This window comes from Scyliorhinus canicula, chromosome 25 (genome assembly GCF_902713615.1).
Source record: "Scyliorhinus canicula chromosome 25, sScyCan1.1, whole genome shotgun sequence".
NCBI lineage: Eukaryota > Metazoa > Chordata > Chondrichthyes > Carcharhiniformes > Scyliorhinidae > Scyliorhinus > Scyliorhinus canicula.
This window is the reverse complement of record NC_052170.1, coordinates 13,099,503-13,122,934: the sequence shown is the minus strand read 5'-3', so window position 1 is coordinate 13,122,934 and position 23,432 is coordinate 13,099,503. Positions and strand designations below refer to the sequence as shown.

General features: G+C 51.1%; 1 protein-coding gene across 5 annotated transcripts in view; it reads right to left on the bottom strand.

Moving 5' to 3' along the window:
* Positions 1 to 2,369: 2,369 nt before the first annotated feature.
* kank2 (KN motif and ankyrin repeat domains 2) overlaps positions 2,370 to 23,432 on the bottom strand; it is a 155,780-nt gene continuing 134,717 nt past the window's right edge. For 4 of the 5 annotated variants that reach the window (XM_038784671.1, XM_038784674.1, XM_038784673.1 and 1 more), the window contains 3 exons: positions 20,488 to 20,688; positions 5,114 to 5,221; positions 2,370 to 4,112 (listed from right to left, as the gene is read on the bottom strand). In XM_038784671.1, coding sequence (XP_038640599.1) covers positions 4,053 to 4,112; positions 5,114 to 5,221; positions 20,488 to 20,688 — 369 coding nt within the window. In that variant the 3' untranslated portion in view covers positions 2,370 to 4,052. The remainder of the gene's footprint in view (positions 4,113 to 5,113; positions 5,222 to 20,487; positions 20,689 to 23,432) is intronic. The other variant, XM_038784675.1, reaches the window with a different exon arrangement.

Genomic DNA, 23,432 nt, shown 5'->3' with positions numbered 1-23,432 from the left:
TGTAATCTCATAGAATGGAATTATTACCTCAGCTATCATGCAAAAAAAGGGGGAAACATTATGGTCTGAAATTGTTGAATTCAGAAAATTGTGGAGAGCCTAAATGAATAAGGTGATGGTCCTCAAGCTTTCTTCCACCCCTTTTCTTGCACCATCATCCCTTTTGTCATTTAGGGCGCAATTCTCCGCCCCCCCATGCTGGGTGGGAGAATCGCGGGGGGGGGGGTGGGGGAGTCCCGCCACGCCGCCCCGGCACCTGATTCTCCCACCCCACCCCCCCAAAACGGCGCGTCGCGTTTTATGGCAGGCCGCTCGGAGAATCGGCACTCGCCTTTTGCAACGGGCGAGCGTCGATTCTCCGGCCCGTGTGGCCTGCCCAATCCGACGGGTTCACGCCGGCGCCAACCACACCTGGTCGCTGCTGGCGTGAACAGCGGGCGAACGCTGCGTGTGAGGCCTGTGGATGGGGGGGGGGGGGGAGAGAGGATCAAGCACCAGGGGGGCGCTCAGTAGGGGTCTGGCCCGCGATCAGTGCCCACCGGTCGGCGGGCTGGCGTCTCTAAAAGACGCACTCTTTTCCTCCGCCGCCCCACAAGATCAATCCTCCATGTCTTTCGGGGTGCCTGCGGGGAGCACGGCAACCGCGCATGCGCGGGTGACATCATTCGTAATTTACGTGGCGCCGCTTTCACGCGGCACCAAGGCCTGGCGCACGTAAATGATGCGGCGCCGTTCCTAGCCCCCCGGGAGTGGGAGAATAGGGGCGAGGAGCGGCCTCCGACGCCGGAGTGAAACACTCAGGTTTTCTCACCGGCGTCGGCACAGTCTCCCGTTGGGAGAATCCCGCCCTTAATCTCTCCTGCCTTCCGTAATTTCATAGACATTCCTTTTGCTCTTTCATCCCTCTTCTCTCTACCTCTCTCCCTCAACCCGATTCCGTATTTCCTGAAAACATTTTGTATCTTAAATGGTTGTGGGTTTGAAAGATGCTTTGTGAGGAGCCTCTCCGATTTCAATTGCTTCGTGACTGGTGGCCCCGTCTTCACCTGCTGGGCCACAAGCTCTGGAATTCGCTTCCTATAGTTCTCTACCTGTTTTCCTTCAAGACAAAAAAATACCTCTCTGACCCGACGTTTTGCCATCTGCTCCAAAATCGCCTTTTGTGGCTGAGTGGGCAGGACTCTCCGGACCCCCAGGCCCGTGTTTCTCGGTGCCGCGCCATTCGCCGGTGGCGGGATTCTATACTCCCGCTGCTTGTCAATGGAATATCTCGTTGAAGCCACCCCACACCGCCGGGAAACCCACAGGAGGGGGAAAGTGAATCGCGACGGCCGGAGAATTCAGGCCAGTGTCAAACTTTGCTTCATAACCACCTGAGAGGCACGGTAAAATGTTTTATGTTCAAGGCGCTATATAAATGTAGGTAGTTGTTCCTGTGACAGGAGCGACTGTGAAGAGGTTTGATCCAGTATGTTTCAAAAGGTCATGTCAGGAAAGTGGACCATATTCATCAAGAATCCCTTATCGTATTGTCGTCGAGAGGTCTACGCAAGAGCGAAACGGTTTTCATTTACACAGAGCTTTTAGTGACCCCTCAATGTGCTCAAGAGCCAATCAGGTACTTTTTGAAGTGTCGTCACCATCGCGAGGTAGGAAACGCCGCAGCCAATTTGTGCACAGCAAGATCCCACAGCGAGCGCTGTGGGAATGATTGGACCTGATCGAGGGCTAAATGTTGGCTCGGATATTGGAAAGACCTCCCTCGCTCTTCTTCGAAATAGTGTCAGAGGACCTTCCTATCCACCTGAGAGGGAGCACGAAGCCTTGATTTAAGATGTGTCTGAGTGTTTGTCTCATTACATTACACATTAGTTAATCTCCTATAACAATGCACAGGGGGAGCCATCAAAATGAAGTGTTATGCTCGAGAAAGCAGATTTAGAGAATGGGAGAATGAATCTTGGCAAGCCATAATAATGCAGGTCACATTTTCAACTCCGATTTTAGCCCTTATTTTTATATTTAGATGACAAATTGCCATGTCCACATTTCCAATGAAAGCCGCCAGGGTAAGGGAAAGCAGCCTCGCTCACAGTGTGATGGGTTTATAGAGAGAATTTCCAGGAGAAATGCGCAAGGCTATACAGATGCAGATTGTTCCAAACGGGGTTGTACTGTATGTACATTAATCCAAACAGATTCGCCCCTGGCCTATTGAAACGCCAGCCCTCCCCTCCTAGCACTGACCCGTCAGACAGCCAAGGCATCCTCCGCCGTGTCATTCTCCACCTCCTCACCTCTGTGAAGTCTCTGCCAGATTTTCCAGCACGCTGAAGGAGGGATAGTCGACGAAATAAAACACAGGCCAGTAATAATCCCTTTTCAGTGTATTACAATATGTGGATTACAAAACTATTTGATAGATACTTCTGTATAAAGGCTAATACAAAGACGCCAAGGGAAAGGGCAGGGCCAGGTACCCTGCAGAAAGCACCAATCCCACCGACATCAACAACAGGAATGAAGTATAACTGGTTATTAGTGGAGAGCAGCAGGAGACAAGACTGTAACCAGACCAGTAAATATCAGTGTAATAATATACACAAGAATAAATCCAATACATTTGGCTTATATATCATCAGGTGTGTGCCATGGGTGGAGGGGGTGGGAGAGGGAGAGAGGGTGTACATCGATGCACAGTGCAACTTGCTTTATGCTCAACACTGGGTACATCATCAAAAAGGATGATGTTTTAAATAAAGCTTTAGTAAATCTAACGCAATGAGGAGAATGGGGTGGTAGGGTGGTTGAATGGTAGACTGGATGCCCATTCCTGGACCCTACCCTTACTTTTCATCCGAGTGTCTCCAACTCTATGTAGCCTCTGGTCTATAGACGATCTCACTGGGATGGTCCACACAGGCCTCTAGCTGGGTAAGGTAGGCATCGTTTTCGGGTTCCCCCCCCCCATGCCGCCTCATCTACCGATTAAATTATCGATCTCTGCTCCCTGTCTGCCTCCTTCAGTCCATCATCACCCAGGTGCTGGGTCCACCCATTAGTCAGCTACCAATTGGGTCCATGCCTTCCATCCCGGGCTCAGCTAGTTCGGAGTTGGTGGCTGGAAGCTGTGGTCAGCAAGCTTTGACCTCCCCCCCCCCCCCCCACTCTCTGTGTACAGAGTATACAGCACCTCGATCATTGTCCACCTTCTCCCACTGACTCTGATATCAATTAAGGCTGCACAGCTGCAAGTGCGGGGGAGATGAGAACCAGACTGAGCGCTCAGAGCCCCGGGGGATGTGCATCTTGGCTTCACTCTCAGCTGGTCACTGGTCAGTGCCATCCTAACAAGGCCGCGTTAGCGTCTGCTACTGCGAGGAATTGGAAAACAACTGGGGTGCAGCATCATCCGGTGTCTGCTTTGCAGCCCCCCCCCCCCCCTTACCCTGTCAGTCTAAACTCTACAATGCAGACCCCGGAGATGCTGTTTGTCCGCAGCAGTGTAACTGGGGCAGTGAGCTAAGCTGCAAAGTGACCCACCTTCTGTGGATAGGAGCACCGCCCTCAGGAGGGGGAGGGGGGGAACCCCCGTTGGGAATCTTAGTGTGGTGTCATCCGAGCCAAAGGGGGAGGGACAGGGGTGCAAGTGATGGTCAGAATCAAAGTGAAGCCACCATAGGCCGATTGTCCTTTACAATGTCTACATATTTTCTTCATATAAAAGGCTGGTGGGACGGATTGCGAGATTGTGGCGCAGGTTCAAGCAGCAGCAGGCTTACAACTGGGGAGGGGTGTGAGGATCTTGTTTTCCATTCGCCCCCTTTGTTCAGGCCCCATGCCTCAGTGTGCAGGCCGTCTTCCGAGAGTCCGTGGGCACGGGCAGTGGGCTCCACCGCAGTACCTCAGTGTCAAACACAATCCGGGCCTACCCCGCCAAGGAGGTAACCCCCACTGCGCCAGTGTCCGGGAGGGGAGCCCTCAGTCTGTTCAGGCCCATCCTGTTGAATTTCCCACTTTGTGCAGCAGAAGGAGCTGGCACGTCCTCTGGCCTACTGCTGGACCTGAGGCGGCGAGGGTTGAGCCGGGGTCTGTGCGGGGGCAGCTGGAGCCTGCAGCAAATGAATAAACAAGCACAGGTAGGTTAGACTTTTTCAAGAAAATAAATCCACACGAGCAGACTGGGGCGAGAAGAGGGGCTCCTGCTTTCAGTGAGGGTGCGCCAGGGAAAGGGACTACTCGGGAGTCACCCCCAGAGCGTGCAAATCAGAATGAGAGCGAGAGCATGATGGTGTGCCATCAATTAACACAAGACGAGTAGTGAACAAAACTGTGGCTTTAATAATGTGCCTCTGATCCCGAACTGGGGCAGGGCCGGAGGTCAGCCACCATTATACTGAACCCGAGGGGAGGAGCCACAGGCGGAGCCATCAGGCAGTGGTTTACCACAATACATGTAGTACAGTAACAGTTTACCACAATACATATAATACACTAACAGTGGTTTACCACACAAGATAACTGGGTGGGGACAGGTTCAAGATGGAGAGATAATGAACAACACTTGGATTTCAACAATGTAGCGCCTACTCGACAGCGACCTCCCCCGGCGTGATTGACAGTTGTCAGGGAATTGGCCGGGCCCAGCGGCGCTTTTGGAAAGAGATTTGGGCTCTGGGAGGAGATGCCTGCTTCACAGAGGTTTTGTTGACTCAGTTAATGGCGGATGCGGGATTGGGGATGGGTTAGAACCATAGAATCCCTACAGAGCAGAAGCAGGCCATGCGGCCCATCGGGTCTGCACCAGCCCTCCGAAAGACCAACCCACCACCAAGGCTCATACCCCCCCCCCCCCCGTCCTATCCCACTAACCCCACCTAACCTTTGGACACTCAGAGGAAATTTTGCATGGCCAATCCACCCAATTCGCACACCTTTGGGACTGTGGGAGGAAGCCGGAGCACCCGGAGGAAACCCAGGCAGACACGGGGAGGGCGTGCAAACCCCACACACGGCAGTGACCCGAGGCCGGAATCGAACCCGGGTCCCCGGCGCTGTGGGGCAGCAGTGCTAACCACTGTGAAACCGCACCGCCGACTCTCGGGATTCTCACCGGGGAAGAGGTGTGGGGGTCCTTGGAGTGATTCAGATGATTGTCGAGAAGGGCAGCAATATCCTTCTGTCCAGATTCCACTGCGATAGAGTGCGCGGTGCTGCCATCCTGTAGATAGACAAAGCATCAAAGACCAGAAAATAAACGTCCGATCATCTAGTGTGCACACACACGGCTAAACCTCCCACAGGCTGACTCCCGGACCCCACCCAATTAGGGACTGTGGGCAGGCGGAGGGGAGGGGGGGGGGGGGAGCCAGGGTGGGAGGCTGTGCAGATGGGAGGGAGTGGGTGGTGGTAGGGATGCTGGGGTGAGGGGGCACTGCAGGTCGGTTGGTCTTTGGAGAGCTGTTGGGCTCTGCACACAGTGGGAGGCTACACCCTGGACTCCATCTTCCTTGGAAGGTGGGCAGTGACGGGTCGCCATTCGCTGCCTGCCTTTTCGGAGTGGGATGTCACGTCCTTTCCCTGCCTTTCCCGGGAAGTTTCCTGGGGGGGCGCAAATGCATTGGGGAGACATCAAAAAGCAACAGCCCATAATGCTCTCTGTCTCCATCCCCTACCTCCAACCTTGTCTCCATTCAGCCCAATGTCTGTACACCCACAGAAGCTGTGCGTGTACATACTATCGCTCAACCCATTCCCCCTGTACTGTGTACACACTATCGCTCAACCCATTCCCCCTGTACTGTGTACGCACTATCGCTCAACCCATTCCCCCTGTACTGTGTACACACTATCGCTCAACCCATTCCCCCTGTACTGTGTACACACTATCGCTCTACCCATTCCCCCTGTACTGTGTACACACTATCGCTCTACCCATTCCCCCTGTACTGTGTACTCACTATCGCTCTAACCATTCCCCCTGTACTGTGTACACACTATCGCTCTAACCATTCCCCCGTACTGTGTACACACTATCTCTCTACCCATTGCCCTGTACTGTGTACACACTATCTCGCTACCCATTCCCCCTGTACTGTGTACACACTATCGCTCTACCCATTCCCTCTGTACTGTGTACACACTATCGCTCAACCCATTCCCCCTGTACTGTGTACACACTATCGCTCTATCCATTCCCCCTGTACTGTGTACACACTATCGCTCAACCCATTCCCCCTGTACTGTGTACACACTATCGCTCTATCCATTCCCCCTGTACTGTGTACACACTATCGCTCTACCCATTCCCCCTGTACTGTGTACACACTCTCTCTCTACCCATTCCCCCTGTACTGTGTACACACTATCGCTCTACCCATTGCCCCTGTACTGTGTACACACTATCGCTCAACCCATTCCCCCTGTACTGTGTACACACTATCGCTCTACCCATTCCCCCTGTACTGTGTACACACTATCGCTCAACCCATTCCCCCTGTACTGTGTACACACTATCGCTCAACCCATTCCCCCTGTACTGTGTACACACTATCGCTCTACCCATTCCCCCTGTACTGTGTACACACTATCGCTCTACCCATTCCCTCTGTACTGTGTACACACTATCTCGCTACCCATTCCCCCTGTACTGTGTACACACTATCTCTCTACCCATTCCACTGTACTGTGTACACACTATCGCTCTACCCATTCCCCCTGTACTGTGTACACACTATCTCTCTACCCATTCCCCCGTACTGTGTACACACTATCGCTCTACCCATTCCCCCTGTACTGTGTAACACTATCTCGCTACCCATTCCCCCTGTACTGTGTACACACTATCTCACTACCCATTCCCTCTGTACTGTGTACACACTATCGCTCTGGCCATTCCCCCTGTACTGGGTACACACTATCGCTCTACCCATTCCCCCTGTACTGTGTACATACTCTCTCTACCCATTATCCCTGTACTGTGTACACACTATCGCTCTACCCATTCCCCCTGTACTGTGTACACACTATCGCTCTACCCATTCCCCCTGTACTGTGTACACACTATCGCTCTACCCATTCCCCCTGTACTGTGTACACACTATCTCGCTACCCATTCCCTCTGTACTGTGTACACACTCTCTCTCTACCCATTCCCCCTGTACTGTGTACACACTATCGCTCTACCCATTCCCCCTGTACTGTGTACACACTCTCTCTCTACCCATTCCCCCTGTACTGTGTACACACTATCTCGCTACCCATTCCCCCTGTACTGTGTACACACTCTCTCGACCCATTCCCCCTGTACTGTGTACACACTCTCTTGACCCATTCCCCCTGTATTGTGTACACACTCTCTCGCTACCTATTCCCCCTGTACTGTGTACACACTATCTCTCTACCCATTCCCCCTGTACTGTGTACACACTACACTCTACCCATTCCCCCTGTACTGTGTACACACTATCGCTCTACCCATTCCCTCTGTATTATGTACACACTCTCACTCTACCCATTTCCCCTGTACTGTGTACACACTCTCTCTACCCATTCCTCCTGTACTGTGTACACACTATCGCTCTACCCATTCCCTCTGTATTATGTACACACTCTCACTCTACCCATTTCCCCTGTACTGTGTACACACTATCTCACTACCCATTCCCTCTGTACTGTGTACACACTCTCTCTACCCATTCCCCCTGTACTGTGTACACCCTATCGCTCTACCCATTCCCCCTGTACTGTGTACACACTATCTCGCTACCCATTCCCTCTGTACTGTGTACACACTCTCTCTCTACCCATTCCCCCTGTACTGTGTACACACTCTCTCTCTACCCATTCCCCCTGTACTGTGTACACACTCTCTCAACCCACTCCCCCTGTACTGTGTACACACTCTCTCGCTACCTATTCCCCCTGTACTGTGTACACACTATCACTCTACCCATTCCCCCTGTACTGTGTATACACTATCTCTCTACCCATTCCCCCTATACTGTGTACACACTATCTCTCTACCCATTCCCTCTGTACTGTGTACACACTATCGCCCTACCCATTCCCCTGTACTGTGTACACACTATCGCTCTATCCATTCCCCCTGTACTGTGTATACACTATCGCTCTACCCATTCCCCCTGTACTGTGTACACACTATCGCTCTACCCATTCCCCCTGTACTGTGTACACACTCTCTCGACCCATTCCCCCTGTACTGTGTACACACTATCGCTCTATCCATTCCCCGTGTACTGTGTACACACTATCGCTCTACCCATTCCCCCTGTACTGTGTACACACTATTTCGCTACCCATTCCCTCTGTACTGTGTACATACTCTCTCGACCCATTCCCCCTGTACTGTGTACACACTATCTCACTACCCATTCCCCCTGTACTGTGTACACACTATCGCTCTACCCACTCCCTCTGTATTGTGTACACACTATCGCTCTACCCATTCCCCCTGTACTGTGTACACACTATCGCTCTACCCATTCCCCCTGTACTGTGTACACACTATCTCACTACCCATTTCCCCTGTACTGTGTACACCCTATCGCTCTACCCATTCCCTCTGTATTGTGTACACACTATCGCTCTACCCATTCCCTCTGTATTGTGTACACACTCTCTCGACCCATTCCCCCTGTACTGTGTACACACTCTCTCGACCCATTCCCCCTGTACTGTGTACACACTCTCTCGACCCATTCCCCCTGTACTGTGTACACACTATCGCTCTACCCATTCCCCCTGTACTGTGTACACACTATTTCGCTACCCATTCCCTCTGTACTGTGTACACACTCTCTCTCTACCCATTCCCCCTGTACTGTGTACACACTATTTCGCTACCCATTCCCTCTGTACTGTGTACACACTCTCTTTCTACCCATTCCCCCTGTACTGTGTACACACTATCGCTCTACCCATTCCCTCTGTACTGTGTACACACTATCGCTCAACCCATTCCCCCTGTACTGTGTACACACTATCGCTCAACCCATTCCCCCTGTACTGTGTACACACTATCGCTCTATCCATTCCCCCTGTACTGTGTACACACTATCGCTCTACCCATTCCCCCTGTACTGTGTACACACTCTCTCTCTACCCATTCCCCCTGTACTGTGTACACACTATCGCTCTACCCATTGCCCCTGTACTGTGTACACACTATCGCTCAACCCATTCCCCTGTACTGTGTACACACTATCGCTCTACCCATTCCCCCTGTACTGTGTACACACTATCGCTCAACCCATTCCCCCTGTACTGTGTACACACTATCGCTCAACCCATTCCCCCTGTACTGTGTACACACTATCGCTCTACCCATTCCCCCTGTACTGTGTACACACTATCGCTCTACCCATTCCCCCTGTACTGTGTACACACTATCGCTCTACCCATTCCCTCTGTACTGTGTACACACTATCTCGCTACCCATTCCCCCTGTACTGTGTACACACTATCTCTCTACCCATTCCACTGTACTGTGTACACACTATCGCTCTACCCATTCCCCCTGTACTGTGTACACACTATCTCTCTACCCATTCCCCCGTACTGTGTACACACTATCGCTCTACCCATTCCCCCTGTACTGTGTACACACTATCTCGCTACCCATTCCCCCTGTACTGTGTACACACTATCTCACTACCCATTCCCTCTGTACTGTGTACACACTATCGCTCTGGCCATTCCCCCTGTACTGGGTACACACTATCGCTCTACCCATTCCCCCTGTACTGTGTACATACTCTCTCTACCCATTATCCCTGTACTGTGTACACACTATCGCTCTACCCATTCCCCCTGTACTGTGTACACACTATCGCTCTACCCATTCCCCCTGTACTGTGTACACACTATCGCTCTACCCATTCCCCCTGTACTGTGTACACACTATCTCGCTACCCATTCCCTCTGTACTGTGTACACACTCTCTCTCTACCCATTCCCCCTGTACTGTGTACACACTATCGCTCTACCCATTCCCCCTGTACTGTGTACACACTCTCTCTCTACCCATTCCCCCTGTACTGTGTACACACTATCTCGCTACCCATTCCCCCTGTACTGTGTACACACTCTCTCTCGACCCATTCCCCCTGTACTGTGTACACACTCTCTTGACCCATTCCCCCTGTATTGTGTACACACTCTCTCGCTACCTATTCCCCCTGTACTGTGTACACACTATCTCTCTACCCATTCCCCCTGTACTGTGTACACACTACACTCTACCCATTCCCCCTGTACTGTGTACACACTATCGCTCTACCCATTCCCTCTGTATTATGTACACACTCTCACTCTACCCATTTCCCCTGTACTGTGTACACACTCTCTCTACCCATTCCTCCTGTACTGTGTACACACTATCGCTCTACCCATTCCCTCTGTATTATGTACACACTCTCACTCTACCCATTTCCCCTGTACTGTGTACACACTATCTCACTACCCATTCCCTCTGTACTGTGTACACACTCTCTCTACCCATTCCCCCTGTACTGTGTACACCCTATCGCTCTACCCATTCCCCCTGTACTGTGTACACACTATCTCGCTACCCATTCCCTCTGTACTGTGTACACACTCTCTCTCTACCCATTCCCCCTGTACTGTGTACACACTCTCTCTCTACCCATTCCCCCTGTACTGTGTACACACTCTCTCAACCCACTCCCCCTGTACTGTGTACACACTCTCTCGCTACCTATTCCCCCTGTACTGTGTACACACTATCACTCTACCCATTCCCCCTGTACTGTGTATACACTATCTCTCTACCCATTCCCCCTATACTGTGTACACACTATCTCTCTACCCATTCCCTCTGTACTGTGTACACACTATCGCCCTACCCATTCCCCTGTACTGTGTACACACTATCGCTCTATCCATTCCCCCTGTACTGTGTATACACTATCGCTCTACCCATTCCCCCTGTACTGTGTACACACTATCGCTCTACCCATTCCCCCTGTACTGTGTACACACTCTCTCGACCCATTCCCCCTGTACTGTGTACACACTATCGCTCTATCCATTCCCCGTGTACTGTGTACACACTATCGCTCTACCCATTCCCCCTGTACTGTGTACACACTATTTCGCTACCCATTCCCTCTGTACTGTGTACATACTCTCTCGACCCATTCCCCCTGTACTGTGTACACACTATCTCACTACCCATTCCCCCTGTACTGTGTACACACTATCGCTCTACCCACTCCCTCTGTATTGTGTACACACTATCGCTCTACCCATTCCCCCTGTACTGTGTACACACTATCGCTCTACCCATTCCCCCTGGACTGTGTACACACTATCTCACTACCCATTTCCCCTGTACTGTGTACACCCTATCGCTCTACCCATTCCCTCTGTATTGTGTACACACTATCGCTCTACCCATTCCCTCTGTATTGTGTACACACTCTCTCGACCCATTCCCCCTGTACTGTGTACACACTCTCTCGACCCATTCCCCCTGTACTGTGTACACACTCTCTCGACCCATTCCCCCTGTACTGTGTACACACTATCGCTCTACCCATTCCCCCTGTACTGTGTACACACTATTTCGCTACCCATTCCCTCTGTACTGTGTACACACTCTCTCTCTACCCATTCCCCCTGTACTGTGTACACACTATTTCGCTACCCATTCCCTCTGTACTGTGTACACACTCTCTTTCTACCCATTCCCCCTGTACTGTGTACACACTCTCTCGACCCATTCCCCCTGTACTGTGTACACACTCTCTCTCTACCCATTCCCCCTGTACTGTGTACACACTCTCTCGACCCATTCCCCCTGTACCGTGTACATACTGTTTCTGTACCCATTTTCCTCTGTATTGTATTCATGCTGAATGTTCTACCCGTTTTCCCTAATCAATGTATGCGTCAGTGCCCATAATGTAAGGCTGGTGTATAAAATTGTAATTTTAATGTAAGTTTAATATCCTTCCCACCACTTCCTGTTACCTAGAATACAGCAGCTGCTGGATTTATTTGTCTATTATTGCTGCTCAATGGTTTTGCATATTTAATCTGAATACTTAGCCTGTCTGTGAATTGTTTGTTGCAAGTTACACTGCAAATCAGCCGTTGGATTTCACAAATGTTACCTGAATAAATTACCATTAGGTGTACAACAGCACCCTCTTGTGACCATTTATATATGCCCATTTTGTAAGGGTACCCAATCTCTCAAGTCTTTCAGCTTCTGCTTTATTTTCTCCCTTAGAGAAGAAGATCCTGTGATAGGAGCAGAATTAGGCCAGTCGGCCCATCGAGTCCGCTCCACCATTCAATCATGGCCGATATGTTTCTCATCCCCATTCGCCTGCCTTCTCCCTATGACCCCGATCCCCTTATTAATCAAGATCCTATCTATCTCTGTCCTTTGTTTTTTAGAATTAGAACAGTACAGCACAGAACAGGCCCTTCGGCCCTCAATGTTGTGCCGAGCAATAATCACCCTACTCAAGCCCACGTATCCACCCTATACCAGTAACCCAACAACCCCCATTAACCTTATTTTTTAGGACACTAAGGGCAATTTAGCATGGCCAATCCACCTAACCCGCACATCTTTGGACTGTGGGAGGAAACCGGAGCGCCTGGAGGAAACCCACGCACACACAGGGAGGACGTGCAGACTCCGCACAGGCAGTGACCCAGCCGGGAATCAAACCTGGGACCCTGGAGCTGTGAAGCATTTATGCTAACCACCATGCTACCGTGCTGCTTTGTTTTTATAAATTTAGAATACTCAATAATTTTTTCTCCAATTAAGGGGCAATTTAGCGTGCCCAATCCACCTACCCTGCACAACTTTGCATTGTGGGGGTGAAACCCAAGCAGACACAGGGAGAATATGAAAATTCCACACGGACAGTGACCCAGGGCCGGGATTCGAACCCGGGTCCTCAGCGTCGCAGTTTCAGTGCTAACCACTGTGCCACATGCCGCCCTATCTATCTCTGTCTTAAATACACTCAGTGATTTGGCCTCCAGAGCCTTCTGAGTCACTAACAGGCCTTATGTTCGTCTGAAACTTACAGAGCCCTTGGATCCTTGAATTGGTTTGGAGATTACACTAAGGGGAGACAGTGGCCTCCTGGCCTAATCACTGGATTAGGTAACCATGATGTGGAGATGCCGGCGTTGGACTGGGGTGAGCACAGTAAGAAGTCTTACAACACCAGGTTAAAGTCCAACAGGTTTGTTTCAAACACGAGCTTTCGGAGCACTGCTCCTTCCTCAGGTGAATGGAGAGGTTTGTTCCAGAAACATTTATATAGACAAATACAAAGATGCCAGTAAGCGTTCTCCAAGGCGGCCTTCAGGACGCGCGACAACGCAGAATCGCCGAACAGAAACTTATAGCCAAGTTCCGCACACATGAGTACGGCCTCAACCGGGACCTGGGATTCATGTCGCATTATATTCACCCCCCACCATCTGGCCTGGGCTTGCAAAATCCTACCAACTGTCCTGGCTTTAGACAATTCACGCCTCTTTAACCTGGGGTTACCCCTATCTCTAGATCTGTAAAGATTCAATTACCTGCAAATGCTCGTCTTCTAAGCATTGTCTTGCATCTTTGAATTTGTCTATATAGATGTTTCTGGAACATATCTCTTCATTTACCTGAGGAAGGAGCAGTGCTCCGAAAGCTCGTGTTTGAAACAAACATATTGGACTTTAACCTGGTGTTGTAAGACTTCTTACTGGATTAGGTAAACCAGAGACCCAGAGTAATGCTCTGGGAACTGGGGGTTCAAATCAGAACCACTGCAGATAGTGAACGCTGAATTCAATAAAAATCTGGGATTAAAAGTTTGATGATGACCATTGTCGTATAAACCAATCTGGTTCACTAATGTCCTTTACAGAAGGAAATCTGCCGTCCTTACCCGGTCTGGCCTACCTGTGACTCCAGACCCACAGCAATGTCGCTGACGCTTAACTGCCCCAGGGCAATTAGGAATGGGCAATAAGTGCTGGCACAGCTTGCGACGCCCACGTCCCATGAACAAATAAAAAAAAATCTTGCACTGCTTTGACACGAGAAAGCTTGTTGCAATTTAACTTAAGGTGCTTCTTCCGAACTGGTTTGTCACTCTCCACCACAACGATGGGCAATGTTGCCACTTGTCTGTGGTTGAAACTGACACATTTCCCTTTGTGGGGATTTCCCCCTCTCCCATAACCTCATAACTCGGCCTGTGATTTCTCAACTGCTCAAGACATAGTGATTGAGAAAGCACGCCGGATGATGCATCTGCGTCGACCCCCATCTTTACCAGAGCTCCGTCCAACATCACTTCGGGCTACGATGCCACGGATCTCAACTGACCCCTCACCAACCTCGCTCCCCCCCCCCCCCCCCCCCCCCCCCCCCCCGTTACATTCCACCACGTCCATGGACGATGCTGCAGCGGTGGAAGTTAACCTAAATTGCCCCTTAATTGGAAAAAATATGAATTGGGTGCTCAGTCTATAATTTAAAATAAATTTAGAGCACCCTATTCTTTTTTCCAATTAAGGGGCAATTTAGCGCAGCCAATCGACCTACCCTGTACATCTTTGGGTTGTGGGGGCGAAACCCACGCAGACACGGGGAGAATGTGCAAACTCCACACGGACAGTGACCCAGAGCTGGGATCGAACCTGGGACCTCAGCGCTGTGAGGTAACCACTGCACCGTCGTGCCGCCCCCTTTCCCCCAAAGTCCAAGGTAATCAGAATCCCACGTTCTCCCCGTGTCTGCGTGGGTTTCCTCCAGGTACCGCGGTTTCCTCCCACAGTCCAAAGACATGCAGGTTAGGTGGATAGGCCACGCTAAATTGTCCCTTGGTGTCCAAAAGGTTAGGTGGGGTTACGGGGATAGGGTGCTCTTTCCCAGGGCCGGTGCAGACTCGATGGGCCAAATGGCCTCCTTCGGTACTGGAAATTCTATGAAACACCTCGTTGTCAGACTGTGATATCTTTACAGGATGAAAATACCGGCACTTACACAGATGGCCACAAGAGGGCAGGATTATGCATTTCACTTCGTTGCTGAAACGTCCTGTTTGTGCACCCGTGTTTTGGGTCTGCCAAGATATCACAACGTTGTGTAAATACTCTCCCTGTGCTGTGTATACACTATCCCTGTGTGGTCTCAGTATGCGCTGTTCCTTCACCATTCACCCACTCTACTAGGCACACTATCTGCCTGTACCAGCGTGTCCCTGAATAATACTGGTTACACATCTCTCATTAAACGTTTCTTAAAATATTTCTCTCTCCTCTCCTGACTTCTGCTGGGTTCAGTTCAAAGTCTTCTGCTGCCCCCAAGACACCTCCCCTGGGGTGGGATACAATACGCCTTGACAGGATATCCAACCATGTAGGGCATCGTAACCGAGCGTGCTCTTCCCCCCAAACATCAATGGGTGCACACTCTGTAATGGGGCTCAAGGATGGGAGCAAATCAAAGCGGGAACCCTGTTTGCTCTGTTACCCTCTGTGGTGTTCGTTGCTAAATTTAAGGATTGTTGGCACAGTGTTCACAAAGACCACAAATTGCTTTTAACTTGAACAAAGCTATAAATTTATTAGCACTACTTAAATGTATTCGACACTTGCTCCTATGTAATATACAGTTGATTATAAACATATAATCTATTCTCCCGACCCTTGGAGGTGGAATGGGCTCACAGAGCACTCGTGAGGAAGCTGCGAACGGGAGACACCCCCTCCCCCCCCCCTCCCCCCCTCCCCCCCCCCCCCCCCTCCCCACCCCCCCCTCCCCCCCTCCCCCCCAAGGGCAATGGTGGTGAGATTCCACAGGTACTTGGATAAGGAGCGTATTCTACAGTGGGCCAAGCAGACACGGAGCTGTAAGTGGGACAATAGTATCCTGCGGGTCTACCAAGACCTGAGTGTGGAGGTGACCAGGAGAAGAGCAGGCTTCAACCAGATTAGGTCGATCCTTTTTAAGAAAAAGGTGAAGTTCGGAAGGTTGTATCCGGCCCATCTCTGGGTCACGCACGAGGAACAACACTTTTATTTTGAGTTGCCCGAGGATGCACTGGACTTTGTGAAAAGGAAAGGACTGGAGGTGGACTGAGAACTTTTGAACTTTGCTGCAACGTTCATGGTTTTTATTTTCTTTTAGTTTCTCTGTTCTTTTTTTTAAAAAAGTTTCTCGTTTTTCGTTTTGTGGAAGCTGTTTGTAATGCCTTCTGTATTGATTTGGGACCAGCGGCAGAGCTGAGTGAGTTAAGGTATCCATTTACACTGTTGGGGGATTGAGGTGCGCTTGTTTAGATCTTGGTGTTTTTCTGTCGGGCAATTGTGTGGGGATTGTTAGATGTTGGAGTATGTTTGTATGAGCGGGTGGGAGGGAACAATAGGTAGGAGATTATCCGGGGATGGGGGCCACCAAACTAGCTGGGTGGGCTAGCTCACGGAAGCGCAGTGGGGGGTGTGCATATGTTCGCTTTATCAAAGGGGTTGGGTTACAGAGTGTTGTTACTGGGGGGGGAAGGGGAGGAAAATGTTCTGCTGACGAGGGAGGGACTTGGGCCAAGGGACAGAGAGGAGGTTGGGGGCGGAGGCTGCCTGGGGGCGGGCTGGTGGAGGCGCGGAGCATGGGCTGGAGGTGGGCCCAAAAAAGGGGATGGCTGATCAGCGAAGGGGTGGGTGCAATGAGACCCTCCCCCAACTAGGCTGATCACCTGGAATGTTTGAGGGTTAAATGGGCCGGTCAAGAGGGCAGCCGAGGGTGGCAGGGCTGGTGGACACGGGGTACTCGGCGATCACAATCTCAGACCATGCTCTGTACTGAGTTGACCTGCAGGTTAGTAAAGGCAGTAACCAGCGCCCGCACTGGAGGTTAGATGTGGGATTTTTGGCTGACGAAGGGGTATGCGAGCGGCTGAGGAAATGTATTCAGAACTACCTGCAGGTCAACAACACGGGGGAAATTTCAGCAGCGATGGTCTGGGAAGCACTGAAGGCAGTGGTCAGAGGGGAGCTGATCTCGATACAGGCCCATAGGGAGAAGGTGAACAAGGCAGAGATGGACCGACTGGTAAAGGAGATATTACAGATCGATAGGAGGTATGCGGAGACCCCAGAGGCAGGGCTTCTAATGGAATGGCAGAGGCTACAGGCGGAGTTCGGCTTGTTAACTACAGGGAGGGCAGTGGAGCAGCTGAGAAAGGCGAGGGGGGCGATCTATGAGTATGGAGAGAAGGCCAGCAGAATGTTTGTACAGCAGCTTAGAAAGAGGGAGGCAGCCAGGAAGATGGGGAAAGTAAATGACGGAGATGGGAACCTGGTAGGAGATTCAGCGGGGGTGAATAAGGCGTTTAGGGATTTCTACAGTAGGCTGCACAGGTCGGAGGGGATGAGGCACTTCTTGGAGGGGCTGAATTTCCCAAAGGTGGACGGGGAGCTGGTAGAAGAGTTGGGGGCCCCGATCGGGCTGGAAGAGATAGTGGAGTGTCTGAAGGCCACGCAGTTGGCCCCGGGGCCGGACGGGTATCCAGTGGAGTTTTATAAAAAGTTCTCTGGGATATTGGTGTTGATGAGAATGTTCAATGAGGCAAGGGAGCGTGGGGTGCTTCCTCCGACGATGTCACAGGCAATGATTTAGCTGATTCTGAAGTGGGACAAGAACCCGGAGCTGTGTGAGTCCTACAGGCCGATATCCGTGTTGAATGTGGATGCCAAACTGCTGGCCAGAATTTTGTCCTCCAGGATTGAGGGTTGTATTCTGGACGTTATTGGGGAGGACCAGACAGGGTTTATTAAGGGTAGGCAGTTGGTGGCCAATGTAACAAGGTTGTTAATTGTGATCATGATGCCCCCGGAAGGTAGGGAGGTGGAGGTAGTGATTGCAATGGATGCAGAAAAGGCTTTTGATCGGGTAGAATGGGATTATCTGTGGGAGGTACTGGGACGGTTCGGATTTGGGCGGGGCTTTATTGACTGGGTCAGGTTGTTGTATCAGGCTCCTGTGGCAAGCGTACGGACGACTAGGACAACATCAGACTATTTTAGGCTGCACCGGGGGATGAGGCAGGGATGTCTCCTCTTCCCACTGTTGTTCGCGCTAGCTATAGAGCCGTTGGCAATTACACTGAGAGCTTCAAGGGGCTGGTCCGGGGTGCGGTGTGGAGCACGGAGCTCTGTGCAGACGACCTGCTTCTGTACGTATCGGACCCATTAGAGGGTATGGAAGAAATCATGAGGATACGAGGGGAATTTGTCCAGTTTTCGAGATATAAGCTAAATATGGGGAAAAGTGAGATGTTTGCGGTCCAGGCGAGGGGACAGGAGAGGCGATTGGGGGGAGCTGCCGTTTAGATTAGTAGGGAGAAGCTTTAGGTACCTCGGCATTCAAGTGGAGCGGGAATGGGACCGGCTGCATAAATTAAATCTGGCCCGACTAGTAGACCAAATGAAGGATGATTTTCGGAGATGGGGCACTCTCCCGTTGTCATTAGCTGGGAGGGTGCAGACGGTGAAGATGACGGTCCTCCCGAGTTTCCTGTTCGTGTTTCAGTGTCTCTCCATCTTTATTCCGCGGTCCTTTTTTAAACAGGTCAACAAAGTGATCTCTGGCTTTGTTTGGGCGGGCAAGACCCCGCGGGTAAGGAAGGTAATGCTTGAGCGGAGTCGGGGAGAGGGTAAGCTGGCGCTGCCAAATTTTAGTAACTATTACTGGGCGGCTAATATAGCCATGATCAGGAAGTGGGTGGTGGGGGAGGGATCGGCATGGGTGCGTATGGAGGCGGCTTCATTCAAGGGCACCAGTCTGGGGGCATTGGTAACTGCGCCTCTGCCGTTCCCGCCGGCACGGTACTCCACCAGCCCCATGGTGGTGGCGGCCCTGAGAGTCTGGGGGTAATGGAGGAGACATGAGGGAGCGGAGGGAGCATCGGTCTGGGCCCCAATCTGTAATAATCATCAGTTTGCCCCGGGAAGGATGGATGGGGGGTTTCGGAGATGGCGGAGAGCAGGGATTGAGAGGATGGGGGTATGTTTATAGAGGGGAGCTTTCCAAGTAGGAGGGCGCTGGAGGAGAAGTTTGGGTTGGCGACGGGAAACAAATTCAGGTATCTGCAGGTCCTAGGTAAACAGGTGTCAACCTTCCCGCTCCTACCGCTGAGGGGGATTCAGGACAGGGTAGTTTCCAGAGGGTGGGTAGGAGAAGTGAGCATCTCTGATATTTACAAGGAACGTATGGGGTCAGAGAAGACACAGACCGAGGAGCTGAAGCGTAAGTGGGAGGAGGAGCTGGGAGGAGAGATAGAGGATGGTCTATGGGCGGGCACGTTGAGTAGAATCAACGCGTCTGCAACATGTGCCAGACTCAGCCTGATACAATTCAAGGTCGTTCACCGGGCCCACATGACAGTGGCCCGGATGAGCAGGTTCTTTGGGGTGGAAGACAGATGTGCAAAGTGTGCGGGAGGACCAGCGAACCATGTCCACATGTTCTGGGCATATCCGAAGCTTAGGGGATTCTGGCAGGGGTTTGCAGATGTCATGTCCACGGTGTTAGAAACAAGGGTGGCGCTGAGTCCAGAGGTGGCGATTTCCGGGGTGTCGGAAGACCCAGGAATCCAGGAGGAGAAAGAGGCAGACGTTCTGGCCTTTGCTTCCCTGGTAGCCCGGAGACGGATACTATTAGCTTGGAGGGACTCAAAGCCCCCAAAGTCGGAGACCTGGCTATCTGACATGGCTAGCTTTCTCTGTTTGGAGAAAATCAAGTTCCCCTTGAGAGGGTCACTGTTAGGGTTCGCCCGGAGGTGGCAACCGTTCGTCGACTTCTTCGCAGAAAATTAATTGGCAGCAGAATGGGGGGTGGGGGCGGGGTGGTTAGTTTACCTTAGAGTAGGGGGTTAATAAATGTGGGACCTGTAAGGGAGGGAGACGGCTTTTGCACTATGTTTATAGTTTCATGTACATTGTTTATTTTGTTGTTGTTGTAAGACCATAAATACCTCAATAAAATGTTTATATAAAAAAAGTACTATTTGGGGTGAGACTTTTAAACCAAGTCTGTCTTCTCAGAAAATTTTTAAAAATCCTATGATCTGCTCTCACTCACTATGTTTCCTGCAGTCTGTCCTCTAGCTTTCTCCTCAACCTCTCACCCACAAGGCTTAGCATCGATGCCTTATATAGTTGTACATCTAGCTCCCTCCAGTGGCTGATTTAGACATTACATTAACCCTTACAGTTCTTTACATTGATGATAATGTCACACACTCTGCAGTCCGGGGACGATATTGTAGTGCTTAACTGAGCCACTCGGTGCAGGCCAAAATGGCAGCCCGGGGGTGGGGGGGGGGGAGGGGCTCCTGGATTTCAGTGGGGGCCAATGGGCAGGGAGAACCTGCCGCTAGTCTCTCCGCAGGGATCAGTTCCCCAAGCTAAGTCACTTACGCTGTCCGCCAGAGTTACGTCGCAGCCTGGCATCTCCAGCAGGAGCTTGACAATCTCCGCGTGACCGTGCTCGCAGGCGCACATCAGTGCCGTTGACCCATCATCGTCCTGGATGCTGACGTCTGCCCCGCACGCCAACAGGGCCTTCACCATCTCTGCCCGCCCATGGCTGACCGCCAACATCAGCGCCGTCTGACCTGCCTGTCGCAAAGAAAGTGGAAACACTGTTTAGACGAAAGGCTGACTCTTCTACTGCAGCCAGTGCTCAGGGCCGCAGTTTAAGACATCCCAGAAAACTGCAGCAAGTTTAAGTAACTAACCCAACCGAGGTGATGGCTGGGATTCTAATAGAACATAGAACATTACAGTACAGGCCCTTCGGCCCTCGACGTTGCGCCGACCTGTGAAACCATCTGAAGCCTATCTGACCTACACTATTCCATTTTCATCCATATGTCTATCCAGTGACCACTTAAATGCCCTTAAAGTTGGCGAGTCTACTACTGTTGCAGGCAGGGCATTCCACACCCCTACTACTCTCTGAGTAAAGAAACTGCCTCTGACATCTGTCCTATATCTACCACCCCTCAATTTAAAGCTATGTCCCCTCGTGTTGGTCATCACCATCCGAGGAAAAAGACTCTCACTGTCCACCCTATCTAACCCTCTGACTATCTTATATGTCTCTATTAAGTCACCTCTCAGCCTTCTGCTCTCTAACGAAAACAACCTCAAGTCCCTGAGCCTTTCCTCGTAAGACCTTCCCTCCATACCAGGCAACATCCTAGTAAATCTCCTCTGAACCCTTTCCAAAGCTTCCACATCCTTCCTATAATGTGGTGACCAGAACTGCACGCAGTACTCCAGGAGCGGCCGCACCAGAGTTATGTACAGCTGCAGCATGACCTCGTGGCTCCGAAACTCAATCCCCCTACTGATGGGCAGCACGGTGGCACAGTGGTTAGCATTGTTGCCTACGGCACTGAGGACCCGGGTTCGAATCCCGGCCCTGGGTCACTGTCGTGTGGAGTTTGCACATTCTCCCCGTGCCTGCGTGGGTTTCGCCCCCACAACCCAAAAAAGATGTGCAGGATAGGTGGATTGGCCACACTAAAAATTGCCCCTTAATTGGAAAAAAATAATTGGGTATTCTAAATTTATAAAAAAAAAGAAAAAAAAAAAAAAAAATCCCCCTACTGATAAAGGTTAGCACACCATATGCCTTCTTAACAGCCCTATTAACCTGGGTGGCAACTTTCAGGGATAATGTACCTGGATGCCGAGATCTCTCTGTTCATCTACACTAGCAAGAATCTTGCCAATAGGTTAGATTAAAGCTAAGAGATGGGTAGAATCTTCAATTGTTAACATAAGACCATAAGACTTGGAGCAGAATTAGGCCACTCGGCCCATCCAGTCTGCTCCGCCATTCAATCTGGCTGATATTTTTCTCATCCCCATTCTCCTGCCTTCGCTCCATATAGCAGCACGGTAGCATTGTTGATAGCACAATTGTTTCACAGCTCCAGGGTCTTAGGTTCGATTCAGGCTTGGGCCACTGTCTGTGCGGAGTCTGCACATCCTCCCCGTGTGTGCGTGGGTTTCCTCCGGGTGCTCCGGTTTCCTCCCACAGTCCAAAGATGTGCAGGTTAGGTGGATTGGCCATGCTAAATTGCCCTTAGTGTTCAAAACACACACTTAGTGTTGGGTGGGGTTACTGGGTTATGGGGATAGAACATAGAACATAGAACAGTACAGCACAGAACAGGCCCTTCGGCCCTCAATGTTGTGCCGAACAATGATCACCCCACTTAAACCCACGTAACCCATATACCCATATCCCCATATCCCAACAATCCCCCCATTAACCTTACACTAAGGGCAATTTAGCATGGCCAATCCACCTAACCCGCACATCTTTGGACTGTGGGAGGAAACCGGAGCACCCGGAGGAAACCCACGCACACACGGGGAGGACGTGCAGACTCCACACAGACAGTGACCCAGCCGGGAATCGAACCTGGGACCCTGGAGCTGTGAAGCATTGATGCTAACCACCATGCTACCGTGAGGCCCCATATATAGGGTGGAGGTGTTGACCTCGGTTAGGGTTCTGTTTCCAAGAGCCGGTGCAGACTCGATGGGCTGAATGGCCTCCTACTGCACTGTAAATTCTATGATAACCCCTGATCCCCTTATTTTTTAAAATAAATTTAGAGTACCCAATTAATTTTTTCTAATTAAGAGGCAATTTAGTATGGCCAATCCACCTACACTGCACATCCTTGGGTTGTGGGGGCGAAACCCATGCAAACAAGGGGAGATTGTGCAAACTCCACACGGACCGTAACCCAGAGCCTGGATCAAACTTGGGACCTCGGCGCCGTGAGGCTGCAATGCTAACCACTGCGCCACCATGCTGCCCCCCTGATCCCCTTATTAATCAACAATCAATCTATCTCTGTCTTAAAGACACTGTGATTTGGCCTCCATGGCCTTCTGCGGCAAAGAGTTCCACAGATTCACCACCCTCTGCCTGAAGAAATTCCTCCTCATCTCTGTTTTAGTCTGAGATTGTGCCCTCGGGTTCTAGTTTTTCCTATTAGTGGAAACATCCTCTCCACGTCCACCCTATCCAGGCCTCGCAGTATCCTGTAAGTTTCAATAAGATCCCCCCTCATCCTTCTAAACTCCAACGAGTACAGACCCGGAGCCCTCAGCCGTTCCTCATGCGACAAGCTCTTCATTCCAGGGATCATTCTTGAGAACCTCCTCTGGTCCCTTTCCAAGGCCAGCACATCCTCCCTTAGATAAAGGGCCCAAAAATGTTCGCAGTACTCCAAATGGTGTCCGACCAGAACCTTATACAGCCTCAGAAGTACATCCCTGGTCTTGTATTCTAGCCCTTTCGACATAAATGCCAACATTGCATTTGCCTTCCTAAC